At 35.3% G+C, this 19,898-nt stretch overlaps 1 protein-coding gene across 1 annotated transcript in view; it reads left to right on the top strand.

The window, feature by feature from the left end:
* LOC148955003 (uncharacterized) overlaps window positions 1–19,563 on the top strand; it is a 77,530-nt gene extending 57,967 nt beyond the window's left edge. Inside the window, exons 4-8 of the mRNA XM_089099634.1 lie at window positions 1,623–1,740; window positions 9,702–9,836; window positions 11,202–11,447; window positions 13,294–13,454; window positions 16,170–19,563. Coding sequence (XP_088955760.1) covers window positions 1,623–1,740; window positions 9,702–9,836; window positions 11,202–11,447; window positions 13,294–13,454; window positions 16,170–16,299 — 790 coding nt within the window. The 3' untranslated portion in view covers window positions 16,300–19,563. The remainder of the gene's footprint in view (window positions 1–1,622; window positions 1,741–9,701; window positions 9,837–11,201; window positions 11,448–13,293; window positions 13,455–16,169) is intronic.
* The last annotated feature ends 335 nt before the right edge of the window (window positions 19,564–19,898 follow it).

Genomic DNA, 19,898 nt, shown 5'->3' with positions numbered 1-19,898 from the left:
GTTCAACTTAAAAAGATAAATGAAAGTTTTAATTTTACGTTCAAATAAAGGTTATTTTCATACTCATCGTGATCTGGTACCGTATTCTAGACATCAATTTTGTTGTTGTACGTATTTATATGGAAGCACGCATGTCCCCTCCTAAAAATCAACCTCAACCTAAAAAAGAAAATATCTGTCTAACAACTCGAGAACAAACTTTGTATATTTGGAATCAGCGCATTTTTCTGAGTCGGGTAAAGAAAGAATCATTTCTATTGCAATTTGTTCCCGGTCAAACCGTTCCCTTCCTGGACTAATAAGCAATAAAAGCAATGGCTTCTATAAGTCATTTCATTATAACCTTAAAACATGGCTGAGGCCCGATTGATAGTGGTGTTGATTTTTCTCTTCAAGACTGTGTTTCTTGTCGCACGAGGGCTCTCGAGTATCCTTCTTTTTAAACTATTTAACCTCAGATAAAATTTAAGCAAATATCGCCAAAATTTGAGGGAAAATTTTGCTAATGAGATTTAGGTAGATAAATTAAACAGCGTGTTCTAGTGAGGATGGAGGGGCTATATCAGATGTTATTTTTTGCTGGACAAACACAGTTTTTGGGCCAAAATAGATTTTTTTTTTCCTGGGGAGAGGGTCCCAAACACTTAAAAAATTATTTCTTGAACTTTTTAGATGCAAAAATCATTTCAAGGAAATTATACGAAATACTGGTGCATTATAGTGAATGGCTTTCCTTGAGGAAATTGCAAGGTACAGTCATGATCCCTTTGTTTGTCACCATTATTTTTATTCATAAAATTGTTCTTTTGACAAATCTTGATTTCGAAATAGCATATTTTATTCAGGGGCGTAATTTCTTCAAAATCCTGGTGGTGGGGGGGGGGTTGGAGCTCCAGGTCGCCAAGTCAAGTAAAAATGACCGAATGAAAAGTGAGCCATATAGTACTTACCATAAAGGCAAAGGTATGTTAAAGAAAACTGATCTGTTTCTGTGAATAATTGAATTATGTAGGCCTATCAAAAGGCGGATCTAGAGCAAAATCTTGGGGGAGGGGAATTGTGACAAGGGTGCCAATAATTGAACAAATTGACAAGTCTATTTTGTAAAAAAAAAAGAGAAAAAACAAATGAGGGAGCCAGATAAATCTTGGGGGGGGGCTCTCTCTCCTGGATCCGCCTCTTGGCCTCTCTTAGTTTTGACATTATTGTTGAAGAAGCTAAATGTCAGCTGCAGGGAGTCGTTGCCCCCCCCCCTTCTGTCCCATAGCAAATTACACCTCTGATTTTATTAACTATTTATATTGTATATGAACTGACACAAGGAAAGAAAATAGCGAATTCATCGGCTATCAGACGTAGCCAATCGATAACGAAAAGGTAAAGCTAAAAAGGTAACGAATTAATAAAATGTAAGAGGTAATAAAATTGCTAACGAAATTAACTGGTTCTATCTTTCATTTAATATTAACTCAAAGCTACAGTTTTTATTTTAACTCAATTAGTTTGATTAATCCAGTTTAAGCTAAAGCTTTAATTGTCCTAGTATGAGTCCCATAGCTTCAGAAAAAAAATTCGGAGGGGTATTCCCCAATAAGTGTTGTTTATTTTTATTTCTTTTTAAGGTTACTAACGAAAGATGAAGCCAAAAGTCTATTGAAACTTCTGCGAATTCAAGACAAAGGTATAGTTGTCAAAGTGTTAGCTACGCTTGGAAATGCTTGCGCATTTACGTCTAATCAGGTAAGTGGATATTACTCCACTGTGTGGAGTTCACATAGAGACAGTTTTTTTTTTTTTGGGGGGGGGGAGGGGCACAGGGAGCACTTGCCCTGGGCGCAGAAATTATAAGGGTAAAAAAATTTTAATAAATAATAAAACATTTATAATCATTTTGTAATTTTAGAAATTGTGTTGTTATTAAAACAAATTAGAGGGCGCAGTTGGCAGTAAGTATAAGAAAATTGAATCCAAAATTTTCATTTTTTCCATGTAAAACAAGAAAAGTCACATTTAAATAAATGAAAAATGATGTTAATAAATGGAAGTTTTGTTAAAATATTTGGGAGACAGGGAGGGGGGAGGCTAATAAAGATTTTGTCGTGGGCACAAGAAAAGCCAGAACCACCACTGACTCCAAATCAGCCCCCCTATGTGCTCTGCGCTTCAAAGGCTTAAAGAAAAGAGTTCATTTTAAGCCAAGATTTTTCAATTTTTATCTTCATTGTCCTCCGAGTCTTTTTTGAGTGTAATGACTTTCGTCCTATATTTTTAGCTTTTATAAAAGTCTCGTGTACCAATAATTGTGATAATGATGATATCGAACTCCAGAAAATTTTAACTGAAAAAACTGAAACTGTCCCTGTTCGCCACATCAGCACCCACATTTTCCGCCACATCGCCACATCCGTCACATCAGCCAAAAACTATTGAAGATAAAATGAAATGGACATACAGAAAAAAGTGTAATATTTCAAACGAAATAGTTGAAAATTTACTTAAAATACTATACCCGTTTTTCGATATTTTAATTTCATTTATTAGTACGTGCAAAGGCAGTGTGGTGTAAGAGATTATTTCGAAAATACTATTGTAAAAATAAGGTCTGGCATCAGTAAAAATCTAATAAAACTCAAACCTTACCAATATACGAGGATAATAAGATAATGTTTTATTGCAAAAACCCGCGGGCCATAGCAACACAGAAATATAACAGCAAAAATAGCCCGAAAAACAAAACACAACTTCAAATAATACAAACCAAAAGCGAAGGAAGAAACAGAAACAACAAAAAGGTAAACATTTCTAGCCGACAAACGACAACCATAACAAAATTCAGCTCCTAAGAACCTTAACAAACTCTCCCCTCAAACATAATTCCCCATTTTTAACCCCTGTTTAGAAGCACACGCATTCTTCTCAGAAATCTGCTCAATTAACCAACACTCCCTCCCAGACATTTTTTCTGAACATCCATTCTGCTACTCAGACAGTTTTTTACACTGGAATACAAAATGGAAGAGATTGTCATTTACACGTCCACACATCGGGCAAAAATAGGGGCCGGCCCCCAACCTAAACCTTCCCAAAAATTTCCTTCTCTGTCCTAAATCCTATCCTCCCTCACCAAGGATAAATTAATCAAATCCTCGCTTTTCAACCCAAATTTAATATAAAGCTGCTCCCCCACCGCTTTTTAGCCCAGGATTAAAACTTCAAAAACTTAGATTGGTCCTTTTGGGCTTGCCCTTCTTGGATTTCTTGGTCGTTAACAATGACTGTTTATATTAATGACAATCATTTCAAACTATAAACAGTTTCTGCTGATAAAAATAATATTTAGAATATGGCCCAAAATAAATTTCAGATTTGGAGTCGACTGGTCGCTTTCGTAGTTCTTATTATTCTCGTTTGGAATTTTTGCCAAGTCTGGCCTTAAATCTTTTTTTCTTTCTTTCTTTTTTTTCTAGTTCTGATGATCTGCAAAAATCATAACAAAATCGAGAAGAAGGAAAAGATAGAACAAAACGTTTTCCTTTTTAGCTCTGATGATCTGCGAAAATCATAAGAAAAAATAGAGAAGAAGGAAAAGATAGAACAGAAAAATACTCACCTGGTTTTTGTTAACAATTACCCAGAAAAGAAAAAAAAGTATTTCACGTTCTATCAATATCCTTGCAGTCTATCAATACTCAAAATAAAACTTGCCCCCCCCCCCATTTTGCCGTCAAGAATGCTGCAATTTTAATTTTCATGAATATCTATTATGTGTTAGTGCTTCTGGCTAGTTTTGGCGGAAGGAAATTGAACAGCGTTGTTATATAATGTGATGTGCAGTTACTAGATCTTTGGCGCTGTTTTAAGAGATTAAGTTTACTAGGTCCAACAATTACCAAAAGGAAAATTACCAACAATTATCAAGAAGGAAAATAAGAGACGCTATTCATTAAAGATATTAGGAAAAGAAGTTCTGTAATAACTATCCAAGAGTCCATTGGACGACAGGCATAACAGAAGGAAAGAACCCCCTCCCCTCCCCCCCCAAAAAAAATAAAATTGTTCTTCAAAATTTCAACCCTATTCCCCAGCCGTGACAAAAACCAGTGTATACTTGCCAAACTATGCAAAAAATTTGTCATCTTTTGGTGAAACTTACTGACACTATTCAATCGCTGTAGTGATAAATTTTCAGTTGACTCACGGCTCAAGCATAAAAAACGTGTACTCTCTTGTGAGTTCGGTAATCTAAGAGCGCTTTAGGTCTCTTTGTTGCCTCAGTGTGGTTGTTTCAAGAATCCGTTGCATAACATCACTTGATTGTTTTCAGATTAGTGATTGGCTTAATTCTCAATTATACAATTCTATGATAATAAATGAATTGTAATCTAATTGCTAACTTCCCACCAAATCACTGGCAGAACTCCTAAAATTTGATAAAATAACTTAAAATCGGAACTCACTGCTATTATAGCAAAATAAATTGAATTATATCATAAGTTTCTAGCCATTATAAGTGACAAAGCATCTTTGACGCAAGCAAAACGAAGGCGATAACCAAAAGTAGTGTATATCCAAAAAGGAAAAAAATGAAGACGTTCAAAACTGACAAAAGATTGAAGAACTAGGAGAAATTACAAAGTAAAAGTCGAATAAAGATCAAGGATTCGAATTATGCAATTGAGCTATTCAACACCAATTCAGTTGTAATTTGAATTTACTCCTCTCAGTCCAAATATGTAATTGAAACGCTCAGATCAGTTGCTTCCTTAATTGGAAAGATGACTTCGATTGTATGTTTAGATTTTTTTTAAAGTTCTTTGTTTTTGTTTTTTCGGTTTTAACCGACTAAGTGAGCCACCGTTTTTGGACGACCCCGTGATCGTTTCCACCCTGTGGTCACGGGGTGGAAATTGTAAGCGATACGATAGGGGGTTCCCACTGGCGCTACTTGCAGGAAAAATAGAATCTGCATCGCATGGGTCAGGAGGTTGGTGTTGCGGATGAAATCGTACCGGCAGAATCCTTCTGTCTTTCTTAGTCCTTTGGTTTGAGTCATGCCAGCTTTCTCGAATGGTTGCTGTCCAAGTTTCTGAGCCGTACAGAAGGACTGGGTCTACAAATGTGTCGAATATCTGGACCTTTGCGAGAAGGCTGACAATAGGGTCGTGGCAAATTTTGTTAAGAAGGAGGAATCCTTGGCGATTTGTGCGTTGTTTTTGCTCTCGACTGATCCATCGCTTGAGAGCATAGACCTGAAGTGTGTGAACTTCACGACTGCTTCTCGGTTTCGATATACTTTGACTACGGGAGGGGGTGGTTGAGGTGGTTGTGTATCAATAAAAATTATTTTTGTCTTGCTTCATTTAATGTTGGACCTAACTTCGCTAGCTTCTTCTTTTTATGACTGTCAGCACTGCAACAAGGTCTTAGAGGTGTTTTTCGTGAGAGAGCCATTTTGTTCAGCGTAGTTGATTTCCAGATAGAAAATATGTTTTTGAGGAGCACACTCCCCCACAACCCTCAGGGCAAGGGTTTTAAGTTACGCCCTGGGGGCATATAAGGTTTTTATAGAAGGGGTTGTCGTAGAATCTTCTAAAAAGGCTCATTCGATTGTAAATTCAAAGGGCTAGTGGCCTTTTTAATAGTCGAAAGTGATTGGAAGGCAACTAGCCCCCCCCCCACACCCATCATTACCCCAAATACCTGTAGTGAAAACTTTGAGATAGCCGCGTTAAACAGTGCAGTTGTGTCCCAGGTAAAAAATACGATTTTGAGATTGGCACAACCCCACAACACTTGAGGTGATGAATTAGTTTTATGCCCTGGGTGCATATAAGGTTTTTATAGACGATGTTGTTGTAGAAACCTAGGAAAAGGCACTTTTGATTGGAAATTCAAAGGGCTAGTGCCGCTTTTTAATAGTCGAAAGTGAATAGAGGGCAACTAGCCCCCCTCTCACGTCCACCTTTTCCCCAAACACATCTAATCAAAATTTTGAGATAGCCATTTTATTAAACGTAGTTTTACGTTCAGTAAATCAGGTCTTTGTGGAAGACAGCCCCCCCCCAACAATCCACAGGGTAAGGATTGTAAGTTACGCCATGGGGCATGTGAGGTTTTTTATAGAAAGCATTGTCGTAAAAACTTAAAAAGGGGCTTATTTGATTGTATATTGAAATGGCTAGTTCCTTTTTCAATAGTGGAAAGTGATTCTAAGGCAACTGACACCCCTTCCACGCCCACCATTTCCCCAAACACATCCAATCAAAATTTTGATATAGCCATTTTTTTTAACGTAGTTGAAAGTTCTAGAAATTATATGTTTGAACAGGACACTCCCCCCACAGTCTTCAGGGGCAAGAGTTATAAGTTATGCCCTGGGGGCATATATGGTTCTTATGGAAGGAATGCTCGTATAAACTTCAGAGAGGGCTCATTTGGTTGGAAATTGAAAGTTCTAGTTCACTTTTTAAGCGTCAAAAGATATTGGAGGGTAACCAGCTCCCCCCCCCTCAAACCCTCTTTTCCCGAATCCATCCAATAAAAATTTTAAGATAGCCATTTTGTTGAAAATAGTTCAAGGACCAGATAAAAAAAAATTCTGGTGTCGACACAACCCTCCAGGGCCCTGGGACAGGCGTTGTCACGCCTTGGGGGCATATATTGTTCTTATGGAAGGGATGCTCGTGTAAACTTCAGAGAGGGCTCATTTGTTTGGAAATTGAAAATTTCTAGTTCACTTTTTAAGAGTCAAAAGAAATTGGAGGGCACCTATCCCTCCCCCCCCCCTCCCCTTCACGCCCTTTTTTCCTCAAACCGATCCGATAAGAACTTTGATATAGCTTTTTTTTTAATAGTTCAAAGACCCTATAACGAAAACTCAGTGGTCAACACAGCCCCCCAGGGCCCGAGGGCAGGTGGTGTAAGTTATATCCTGGGGGAATATGGGGTTCTTATTGGTAGGATGGTCGTAAAAAATTCAAAGATGGCTCATTTGACTGGAAATTGAAAGTTCTATTTAAATTTTTTATAGTCAAAAGAGATTGGAGGGCAACTAGCCCCCCCCCCCACGCCCTTTTTTCCTCAAATGCATTCAATAACAAAAAATTAAACAAAAGCAGTGTGGTCTAAGAAATTATTTGCATTCAATAAAAATTTTGAGATAGCCATTAAGTTAAAATTTGCTAAAGTCAGATAAAAAAAAACTCAGGTGTCGTCACAACCCCCCAGGTCCCGGGGGCAGGTGTTGTAAGTTATGCCCTGGGGCATATATTGTTCATGTGAAAGGGATGCTCGTATAAACTTCATAGAGGACTCATTTGATTGGATATTGAAAGTTCGAGCTTACTTTTTAATAATCAAAAGGGATCCGAGGTCAGCTAGCCCCCCCCCTCCACACCTTCTTTTTCAAAACCCATCTGATGAAAAGTGTGAGATAGACATTTTGTTAAAAATAGTTCAAAGGTCGGATAAGAAAAAAATCGGTGTTAATACAACCCCCAGGGCACAAGGGAAGGCGTTCTAAGTTATGCCCTAAGGGCATGTATGGTTCTTCTGAAAGGGATGCTCGTATAAACTTCATAGAGGGCTCATTTGATTGGAAATTGAAAGTTTTAGTTTACTCCTTAAGAGTCAAGAGAGTTAAACTAGCCCCTCCCCCACGCTCTTTTTTCCCAAACCTGTCCGATACAAATTTTGAGATAGCAAGTGTTTTGGAAATTGTTCAAAAATTAGATAACAAAAACTCCCCCAGAGCCCGGGGGATAGGCGTTGTAAGTGTTGTCCTGGGGGTGTATATGGTTCTTATGAAAGGAATGGTCGTATAAACTTCAGAGGGGGCTCATTTGATTGGAAATTAAAAGTTCTAGTTCAATTTTTTAGATTTAAAAGATCCCTGAGGGCAAATGCCCCCCTCCCCCCAACACACACACCCTTTTTTCCCCAGGCCCGTCCGATTCAATTTTTATAATATCTATTTCATTAAAAATAGTTCAATGGTCAGATAAGAAAAAATCCTGAATTAACAGAAACTGTCAGACCCCGGAGGCATGCATTAAGAATAATGCACTAGGGGTGTATATAGTTCTTATGGAAGGGATGCTCGTATAAACTTCGGAGAGTGCTCATTTGATTGGAAATTGAAAGTTCTAGTTCACTTTTTAAGAGTCAAAAGAGATCGGAGGGCAAATAGTCTCCACTCCTCCACGCCCTAAATGCATCAGATGAAAATTTTGAGATAGATATTATGTTAAAAATAGTTCAAAGTTCAGATAAAAAACTCCGGTGTCGACACAGCCCCCCAGGGCCTGGGGGTAGGTGTTGTAAGTTACGCCCTTGGGGTTTATATGGTTGTTATGGAAGGGATGCTCGTATAAACTTCATAGAGGGTTCATTTGATTGGAAATTGAAAGTTGCAATTCACTTTTTAAGAGTCAAAAGTGATTAGATGGCAGCTAGCCTCCCCCCACACTCCATTTATGTTTTTCCCAGAGGCATTTCATATAGGGGTCGTCGTATATACTTCAAAGGGGATCATTCGATTGGAAATCGAGAGTTCTAGTGCCCTTTGAAAGAGTCAAAAGTGATGAGAGGGCAACTGGCCCCCCAGGCCCTTTTTCCCCAAATAAATCTGATGACAAATTTTAGGTAGCCATTTTGTTAAAAATAGTTCAAAGATCATATAACAGAAACTCCTTTACGTATGGTCATTTCTTTAAAAGTAGTTCGAAGTTCAGATAAGAAAAACTCCTATGTCGACCCCCCCCAGCGCCGGGGAAGGCGTTGTAAGTATTGCTCTGGGGGCATATATGGTTCTTATGGAAGGTATGCTCGTATAAACTTCAGAGAGGGCTCATTTGAGTGGGAATTAAAAGTTGTAGTTCATTTTCTCAGAGTGAAAATAGATCGGAGGGCAACTAGCCCCTCCCGCCCTCCACGCCTTTGGGTGTATTGGATGGATAAACCCATCCGATAAAAATTTCAGGTGACCGTTTTGTTAAAAATAGTTCAACCATCAGATATTAATACTCCAGGGTCGACACAACGCCCCAGGGACAGGCGTTGTAAATTATACTCTGTGGATATATATGGTTCTTATAGAAGGGATATTCGTATAAACTTCAGAGAGGGCTTATTTGATTGAAAATAGAAAGTTCTAGTTCACTTTTAAAGAGTCAAAAGAGACCGAAGCTTAATCTAGTCCCACCCCGCCCTTTTTTCCCAAACCCATCCGATAAAAATTTTGAGATAGCAATTTTGTTAAAAATAGTTCAAACATCAGATAATAAAAACTCCAAGGTTGACACAAACCCATTTTTTCACTTTGATATTGTTACTTTGATATCAGTTTTGATACTATATTTGATATTTTTTTCAAGGTTTGATTTTGAAATAAGGAAATTTTAAAAACTTGAATTCTTTGCAATCAAAAACGAACAAAAATTAATTTTAAAAAAAATCCGAAAAATAAGTTTTTCAAAGAATAGTAAAGGCCATTTTAAACTTAAGCTCAGCAGATACAAATACCTTTTAAAATTCAAACTCAAAACGACCAGAAATTACTATTAAAGAATAAATGAAACCCAAAACGAACAGAAATTAAATAAACAATCATAGCAAAAACATACAACAAGTAATAATATTAATGAATAAGTAGATCTGATAATAAAAACTGGTAGTTAATTTTAATACGCTTTTTCGTTTAGAATACACTCAGGGAAGCTGGTGCCCTCTCAAGACTGGAGCCCTTCCTTTTGGATTCAGATTTGGATACTCAAGTGGCAGCTATAACGACTGTTGGCAATTTTGCATTGAATGAAGAAAGCCAAAAAGAAATGAAGGTACAGCTAAAGATCCTGCCTTGAATTTTATATACGCTGTTTTGCTCTGTGAAAAAGATATATGTCAATAAGCTTGGTCTTCTCCTAATCATCATTTTAGTTATTAAAGAAGTTTAAGGCACGAGAATAAAATATAAATTTGGTGTTATTTTTGAAAAACAGTTTGAATGTCTAACGTGGTAGGAATTGTACTTTAGTTAAAAAAGGCGATTATTTTTAAAATAACTATATTTGTACAGTGGCATAGTGATGACATAACAGAACATGCAATTGAGTTCCAGGTCCTCATAAGCATCGCATTTTAGTGATTTAAAGGTTTTTGCTAATCCTAAAGCGCGAATTCAATTAAATTTCTTATTTCACTATAGGTTGTTGAAACTTACTGTCCGAGGAACCCATAACCTCACTAAAATAAACCCTGCAGGTTACACACAACGGTAAATGAAAAAAGAAATGATGATCCTGGTTAACGAAAAATAACAAAATACTCTGCTACCTCTTTGTTATCCTTCCGAAACATTAATAAGGATTTGCCACAACTTTATGAAATAGCATATACCGGCTTGTCTTTCTCCCAAAAAGTTTTCTATGGGTGTTTTTTTTCTAGTTTTTCTAGTATTTTCTAATATTATTTCAGATTCTTTGTTATATAACATTGATTGTTTTTGTTTTTTTTGACTAGTGCCTTTTTTATACTCGGAATGTCTAGGCGAAAGAAAAAGTTCGCAAATAACCATTTCTCACTAAGCTACCTTGAGCAGTTCAAGTGCTCTTGAGCACACCTTGGCACTTTATTAGTAAATACAATACTTTACCCTGGGTGATCCAAAATTGCTTAAAAATTTACTAAAAGAATATAATGTTATGTTGACAAGTTAATGTGTGCATTTTTTATGTTGTAACTATGAAGATTGAGTAGCGTATGTGGAGTTTGTAAATGTGAATTAGTTGCAGACCGCACTATTAAAAGTATATATCAATTTTACCCTCATGAAAATATAATGAGGACAATGAGAGGTGAGATATAATTGCCACAATTACCAAAGACTAAAAGAGGTATTATAAAATATTAAAAAAGAAAAAAAAAATGCTCCAATGTACTAAAAACTAGAAAATTACTTTCTTCTCTTACCGTTAGGAAAATAATTTTTTTTTGGGGACTCAAAAATTTGCCCATGCTTTTATTTCTAGAATTAACAAATTTAAATTTTTCCTGATAGAAAGAAAAAGAAAATTATTTTCTAGTTTTCAGTACATTTAAACATAACAGCTTTCCTTTTATTTGTTAAATATCTTTATATTTTTCTTATAATTTATTTATATTACATTTTAGTGTTTTAGATTTCTTATGGCCACTTTTTTTAGCCGTTGGTAACAATCTTGACAAATATGCTCCAGAAGGAACTAAATAGTCAAATTCTTTGTTCTGTGTTAGCAACCCTCACAAATATTGCTACCTTGTCTCGCTACCACACAGAAATCCTACTTGTGGCAAGTCGACTCTATGAACTGTTTGAGCACGAAGATTTGAAAATCAAAGCTAATGCCTTAAGACTACTTGTGAATCTTTCATGTGAAGACGCGGCCATCCCCTACTTACTCGCTGCTGAGGTAATTATTTCGTTTTATAGCCGTTTTCTATTGTAGATTTTGTTAGTAATCTGTTGGAAAACTTTGAAATGGGGTGACCTTCGCAGATTCTTAGTGCGACTGAGCTGAGAGATGTAGGATTTAGAATTCAGTATTTCTAAAGAGTAGCTGGATTTCCGGAATTTCTGAAGAAATGATTTGTGAAATTTTGGATAAAATTAGTTATATCAACATGATAAAAGATGTTAGTACGCTGAAAAAGGAAAATGAGTTAAGTTTGCTTTTTATGGCAATTAAGTTGCCGATTTAAACAACTTTAGTTACTTTGACAAACAATTTATGGAGTTGAAAAACTCAATTTTTATCCGGTTGTTAGGCAATTTTTACTGTACAACTGCAACACCCACGTAAATTATTGTAGATATTGGTGCCAATTCAGGAAAACGTTGGGGGGGGGGATAAAAAAGAATATCTTTCAAAATCCAGGGGGGGGGCTTTTTTCTTAATTGTTCGTTTTTTTTTAATGAAAATACCAAAAAAGATGTATTTCAAAATCTAGAGGAGTAGCCCCTTCTGCGTTTCTCAAATGACACCACTCGTTGCATATGTTTCGAAACAGCAGCAACAACTATGATCCTGTGTGAATATAACGGCAATTAAAATTTCTTGCTGGTTCAATTCACGAACATTGCCAATCGTAACAATTTGTTTGTGTGAGCCTGCGGTAACAGTAAAAACTTAAACTTTTGATCTTTTCTCTGTCACTGCATTTTGCTCTTTTCTTCTTCTTTTTCTGTATAGCAACATAAAGAGAAAAAAATCTTTTGCGGAAAAAAATAGAATAAGTATGAAATACGTATAAAATAGAATAATTGTATAGTATAACATACGTATAATAAAATATAAATCCGTATAAAATAAAATAGTAAGTATAAAATAGAATAATTGAAAATATAAAGATTTTACGGAAAGAAATTGATTAGATTTTGATTGAAACAAATATAAATCTCTTGTGGTCTTTGAGAAGAAATGTATTTGTCTGTTTAATAGTTTATTTTGTAAACGGTTTAAACAGAGTTTGCAGAATTAACTAGGGTAACATGTAGGCGTCAAACTCTGTCGGTTAATATAGAACAAATAAAAGTAGTATGAGAAATAACTAAGATAAAATGAACACAACGCAAGTGTTAGAAACGAACACCGGTTTTATTTTTAAAATAATTTTTATTTTAAGCTATTTTGTTTTTGAAAGAAACTTGAAAGAGATTTATTAATTGAAGATATAAGTACGATTTGCTTCATTCTTCTTTGCGGAAATAATAACTAAAGATATTAAGAACAAGCTAACTAATAAGTTAGCAAAATAATATGTTCCCTGAATATTTAAATTAGGACAGGTAGACTCACTGTCTCACTGTAAAAGCTTAAGAAGTTTTCATTGACATTCTGAAATTCAATTTAGTTTTATAACAATATAACATAGCAATAATATAACATATAACAATAACAATTTATTTGTATTCACATCTAAGTCAAGCTATCAAACTACCGACAGCCTATTCCTAAACTATTTTTTTATCAACATCCGTGTTTACTAAATCCCCCTATTAGCAACAATCAACGCAGCATCAAATAAATAACAACGATAAATATATTGTAAATTGAATAACTGTAAAATTCTTAGCGCTAAAGTTTTTTTCTTAAATGGATTAATGGAGCATTCTGAAGTAATCAGATTAATCACATCTAGCTGCTAATATGCTACTAAATAAGTTATGACAAAATTGCATAGGAAATTTACGACACTTTCTGTGTCGTAACTGAGTGCTTGTGTTTTATTTCTTTTAATTTACTCGTTTTTTTCCAGGCTCCAAAGAGGCTAATCCACTTTTTAGACTTGAATACTCCTGAGACGGTTCTTTTGAGGCTTACGAGCTTTTTAGCTAATTTAGCCAGTGCTGTCAATAGACTGAATTTGAGTTATGCTAATCTTCCTTTAGAAGTTAAGGCGCCGGCTCCTGACACAATGTAAGAATCAAGATCTCTTGTTTCTTATCTATCAAACAGTTCTCAAACTGAAAGTAAATAGCAGCTCGTACTAATAGTAAACGAAACCCGAAAAAAAAGATGGAATAAGAATGTATATATTGAAAGAATTGGCTTTTGTCGTGACTGGATAGAACCAGTAGTCATATATTGTTGTTAGTAGGCTCATTCGAATGTTGACCTAAAAATTTAGCGTTCTTTTTAAGTAACAAAAGATATTACGCCTCAGCAAAGAGCCAGTTTCTGGCCTGAAGCGGGCCAAAATGTTTTAGAGCAAAATTCTGAGAACTTCTGAAAGGGAATTTATATAGCCTCCCAGTCTTAGAGGCCATACTGGCTCGCGGTAATACACTCATCCCTAAGCAAACAAGCTTATAATCCCCCCTCATTCTTGAGGCTGAAGCAAAAGTATTCTGAGCGATTGGTTTGGGGGTTTAAGTCTCCCTGCAAATAAACTTATGACTAGATCTATTTAACTTTGCAGCAAAACATTCAAACACCTCAGCAAACTCATCAAATGGTGCGCTTGGTGGTTTATGTATAACACTAAAAATAAAAGCTCGGTTTTCAAACTGAATTTTCGATATTAAAGAGTTTCTATCTTACCTTCATTCCAAATATCCAAATCTTTTCTTATTTTCCAGTTTAAATCCTGGATGACAATAAAAGCCAGGCCTACACGTCCCATTGACAACCGATTTCGAGCTATCAGTTCATAAGCTGGAAAGTCAAAGGACAAGAGAAGGTATCTTGCTTTTTTGGGTATTTTGACCCAAAAAAGTATCACATGTCCTTGTATATAAATTATAAGATCGCGGAATAAGATAAAATATCTGAAAAGAGGGCGTTAAATGACAATTCCGTGTACATGCATGAAATCCAGACCGATCCAACTCTTCCAAAGCTGACAGCTGGTGGTTTGCTTATTTTTGTGAATAAATATATATCTGTCTCTTTAGTTGTAATGTAATAAAGCTGTAATGTAATAAATGACCTAAAAAATATTAATTTTTAAGACCAAAACGGAATCTTCCTTCTATTTTTTCTAACAAATGAAAAATTTTAGTCAATAAAAACTGATAATATTCACTAATGAATAGACGGTATTTCTGTAATCGATTTGCTGTTACGGAGCTGTGTAGAAAAGACTGCTTATTAGAAAATATTAGAACAAAAATACTTTTTTGGCAATAATTATAAGCTTATTTATTAACTTACTTTATAAGTAAATACTGAATACTAATACTAATGTGCTTTACTATGAAATCAGTAATTTACAAATGTAAGAAATTACTGACATGGAGTCAAATTCTATCTAGTCATTATTTGTTTCCTCTAATATTTTGTAATAAGTACGTCGTTATATTTTCTTTTACCGTTTGCTGTGCAACTATAAGGCGGAACCAAATTTGTTTAAGATGTCGTAGTCGAGGGAATGGGTTATGGTTTTGAACTGGCAACCTGCCATCTGTTTGAATGATTATCAAAACATGTTAGATAAATAGTTTTTTGAAGAAAAGTTAAATCACTATTAAAACCTACAACGAGCAGAAATAAAGGCATATATTGAGCCAAACATTAAACAAGCAGAAATTATAATGAATAATCAGTCGAACTTAAACTGAAGAGAAATTTCCAATAATTAAAGGTTTTATTTGTGCTTTACTGAAAATGATTTGAATTTCAAAAAGTTTCTCTTCAATAACAACAACAAAAAATAAAACAAAAGCACTTATTTGAAAATAAGGGCTACTGCAAATAAGAAGAGGCTACCGTCCCTCAAACCCTCGAACATCGTTAAAATTTCGAAGCAATCTGTTTAGTATGTTTGAGAAGCTGTATCTTTAACTGGCTAATTGATTCGCCAGCTGACACTTCATGCGTTTGAGGTAACTGTATTTAAAGAATGAAAAGTAATGAATGAAAACTTACTGCATTTCGGACTAATGAAACTAAACTAGTTATTTTAAATATAATGACAGGGTGCCCCAAAAGTCACACATATGCACTATATACCAATATTTATTTTGAAAAGAAATTTTGCCCGGACAACGTACATTTTGTGCAAGCTCTACATGAGAATGAAAGCTACGGGAATGTCAATGTCAATGCAATCTTTGAGGATTCTATTAACCACAATGATTTATCAACATTATTTAGTAATGAAGAAATTTATCATTTGAACCGCCAATGAAACTGATATAGTAGTCTCTATTGGTTAGAAATGAAGTGGATAGAGGAGGCCGTCATCGGGATTCGAACTCCGAAGATCATGGTCCTGACTGGATTTGGGGAGACGGAAATTGTTGGCTCTCATTTTGTCAATACTAGCAATGTCACAAGAAACACATATTTAGGGGTTCTCCGGACCTTCTTGTTTGATTACCTTGAAGATGTTCCTATAACTTGATAATTTTAGGACCTGTTATGATTATTAAAACTATTATTCATGTGTATTTTTATAAAAATCTGTTTGGTGCGTGGGACACACTGTGATATATAAAGAAAGAATTCCTGGGACTTATATTAATTCATTTCTTACATTGCTGACCATATGCAACCCTTTGGCTTCATTACAAACACCATATTTTTACCTACTATAATTAAGTAGCACCGACTTAAAATGGCATGGTTGTCAAAAAACCTATTCGACTAAGAAACAAGAGAATATAATAAAAAAATGATTTTGTTTTTCAGGTTAAGTGCTATATTTGGCGTTGGTTCAAAGGAGCGTATGCAAGTGAAGGCCCTTGCTCTGTCGAGTGCTCACCAAAGCGAGGATGTTGGGTGTCAAGCAGGACGTCTGGCTTCTGCTCTCTCTGACTAGTTGTGTGACATAAAATGTTTGATTGCTTTTTATATCCAAAATTGCTGTTGATTAATTACAATGAGGCATGCACGCAAGAGGGGGCGGCTGGGTTGGACTTGCACCCCTCTCACCTAAATCACAAGGTTGTCTTTATTATTTCTTGTCTACGCTGTAAAGCTCACCTATTATTGCTGTTTTTCAAAGTAGTGCCCACTTTCTCCCGGAACGAATCTTGTGTATGTGTATAATTAAGAGTGTTTGCCTTTTTTATTCACCGCAAATACTCATCATGAGAAGTTAAAGCTTTACTTGGAACAGGTTTTCTGCGTAGATTCATTTTTGCCTCTTATATATTATAAGTTGTACTGGCCTAGACACACATACTTTAGAATATTGCACAAAATCAAAGCAATTTGTATAACTCTTGATTTAAAAAATGTAGTAGAAAGACCTCAGCGCTACCCGATTGTGTACACTTGAGACGACCTTCCTAACAATTATTTTATCCTCAACATATTTTTTTAATCCCATACCAGCAGAATCTGCTAAAATTCTGGAATATGTCACCGGTTCTCTTTTGTTCTTTAAATAATAATAGTTTGATTTGAAAATTTTTGGTTTACAGTAGGGTCGTTAACTATCTGTAGCTGGTCTAACTGAAAACATGCAAATTACCTTCATTTCTATCTACCCGTGCATTACTGCAGATGTTTCTTAGCGACCGGAGACTGTCGTAGCTTACCAACTGAAACCGTCTAAAAATTTTCGCCAGTTTTCTTCCTCTCCTTTGGTTGAAAATGAGTTCTTTTTTTTTTAACTCCCTCTTTATTTCCGGGAAAAAATAAAAACGAAATGGCGGTAGGTTTAACGAATATGGTCTCCAACCAATCATTAGAGATGTAAAGCTGCACAGACAGCTGCACATGTTCTTTATAAGTATGTACACAGATGTTCTTCATAAGTAGGGCATTGTGTTACATTGTGTCATAAAGCTTTTCTAAATACCTACGATATTTTCAAGCTGCCACATGAGAATTTTCTCTTTGTCAGTGTGCGTCATGCCTGTGATCGTATTTGTGCTCATTGCAGAACTCCCTCGTAATTTTATTGAATTCCCCTCGCATCTAGGTGGAAATATAAAACTATCTGTATGGGATCAGATTCTGTTGAATCAAATGGTATGCTGAAATTTTGAAAACAAGACCGACCCACATTTTTGTAAAAATAATTCTTGGTCCGAGGTCCGAGGTAAGTACCCGTAAAAGGTAAGTACCCGATATAAAGATGATTAAATTTTGTATTTAACTGATAATAATATACTAGGTAGAATTCTTTTATTTTGACATAGTTTGTAATAAGTAATTGAGCTTGTAATATATTATAGCCCTACTCGACATTTAGGAAGGATCTCTTAGTTTTTCCATCAGTTTAAGAAGTTTACTACCTCCCATTTTGGTTTGGACGTTGGTAGAATCCCATCTCTGACACGGTTACAGATAATTTGTCCAACATTTTTGTTTTTAATTGTAAATTTGCCTATTTTAGTTTAGTTTGCAGTAAATAATTAGTTTTTAATAAATGATTATTGCGGTTGAGATTTTCTTATTTGCATGTCATGAGTATTAAATGTGGTCACTGGCGTTAATTCACGGTGGTTTAGGGGGGAATGCCTTTTTCAAAATATAGGGAAGGGGGTAGATTTGTCGTCGTTCTAATTCGTCCAATAACATTACCAAAAAATGCATTTTTCAATGAAAACATCCTCCCCAGCCCCAAAAAACGTATATTTCAAAATCTAGGAAGGGGTCGAAAATACCCCCCCTCCCCCCCAGTTGACGCCACTGCATATGATAAAAAAACAGTCCATGTATTTTTACAGAAGGATGGTATAAAGCGGAATATCTAAGAAGGCTGGTCTTCAGAAAAAAAAATTATATTTTTATGAGGCCTTATCAATTTTCTATTATAGTTATTTCCTTAATACTACGGTTGCCCCTAAAAATAGTGCAACAATGAAAAAAAAATTATTGGATTCTATAACGCCGAAAATGTTAGTTTTTATGTTATCATTATTCAATCTTTCTAAGGACTCCCATATTGGCGTTGACAGAAGCTAGATTTGAAAAAGTGTACCCACATTTTTGTAGTGTAGCCTTCAAAATTTTGTTGTTGGAAAATTTAAAAAAAAATCCTCTGAAACACCAATCCCGTTCTTTTTATACACTAATTCATTTCTTGAAAAGATTAATATTAGGGGCCGTTGACTTCAGAACTCCAGGTACTCGAGTCTTACTCTTTAGTCCTAGAAATTAACTTCCTGGGTATCAAGAGGGAAACGCCTGGTTGCCCTAAAGTCGATAGTTCCTCGCCAATATCTAGTAAAACCCAAAATTCTAAAAAGAAAGTTATCTTGGGGATTGTAGTAATATATAAAACCCACCACCATTGCAAAAATAATTGTACTTTTAGTTTTCTGGCGTTTTTCAGTTTTAAATTCTTGATTTGTCTTTTATTACATCGTTGTAGTTTTTTTTTTGTTTTTTTTTTTTTGTGCTGTGAACACCTTATTGCTTGTATGGGTGAAATTTTTGCAAAAGATTTTTCTTAATTCAATTTCACAGACTTCAAGCTCCGTTTCCTTAGTGTCTGCTTTTTCAGAGGACTGCAGTGGAAAATTTAAGGCTAGAGGTGCATCCAAGGGAGGTTAGGGGTGTTTGACCCCCACCCCCCGAAATCTTGTACGACTCGAAAAACGTAGCAAAAATGCATACAAACAAATTTTTTACAATTTTTTTTGCCCCCCCCCCCCCCCCGAAAAATAATCCCGGCTACGGCACCTACATATTCCCAAACAGTGAACCATTTTATTCGTGATTATTATGTGGATATACTAAATCAAGAAGTGGCAAAGTATTTTCTTTTTTCAACTTTGCATTACATAGCATGACGGTGAAAGAAGTAATAAATCTTCTTGTATATCACCTAACATTTGTATTTCATATGCCATATCCGACTGTCGTATGAATAAGCCCCATCCAAAGGCGGAATGATTCATATTTTTTATTAGAAGAACAAATTAGTAGTATTATTCGTTCGGTTGGTCGTGAATTACTCATGTAAATTCTAGCAATACCCTGCTTGGTGAATATATTGTCCATCTTTATTTTAAACTTTTTCAGTTCCTAATCTTTGAGTGCTATTAACGTGATGTTTATTGAAGATCTCATGTTATATTATTAATAAGTGATAAATTTTGGCTTTACGGTTCAATAAATGCTATAAAACGATTGTTTCTTCGTTGTTTTTATTGTATTTGCTTTCGCTAGGTTTGTGTTCTCCTTGTATCAAAACTGTTGAGTTGAAAAGGTTATTTAAGATTTATTTTTTTCTCAGGGACACCTTTACTTCACACTTTTTTTATAGATATTTTGATTTTAAATTGAAAATAATATACATTTAAAAACAAGGTGCAGTTTTTTTTTGTCTTGTTTAATCTCCTGTTCCATTATGGGTTAGCCAAGAAAGACACTATTATTACGTTCGAGTACGCCTTATGCGACTTATCGGCTTAACACTAACTAGCCCGGGTGCAATCTGTAAAAGATAACAACAAATAC

This window comes from Artemia sp. Qi Xiang Cuo, chromosome 2, assembly GCF_049724085.1.
Source record: "Artemia sp. Qi Xiang Cuo chromosome 2, ASM4972408v1, whole genome shotgun sequence".
Taxonomy (NCBI): Eukaryota; Metazoa; Arthropoda; class Branchiopoda; order Anostraca; family Artemiidae; genus Artemia; species Artemia sp. Qi Xiang Cuo.
This window is presented reverse-complemented; position numbering and strand designations above follow the sequence as displayed.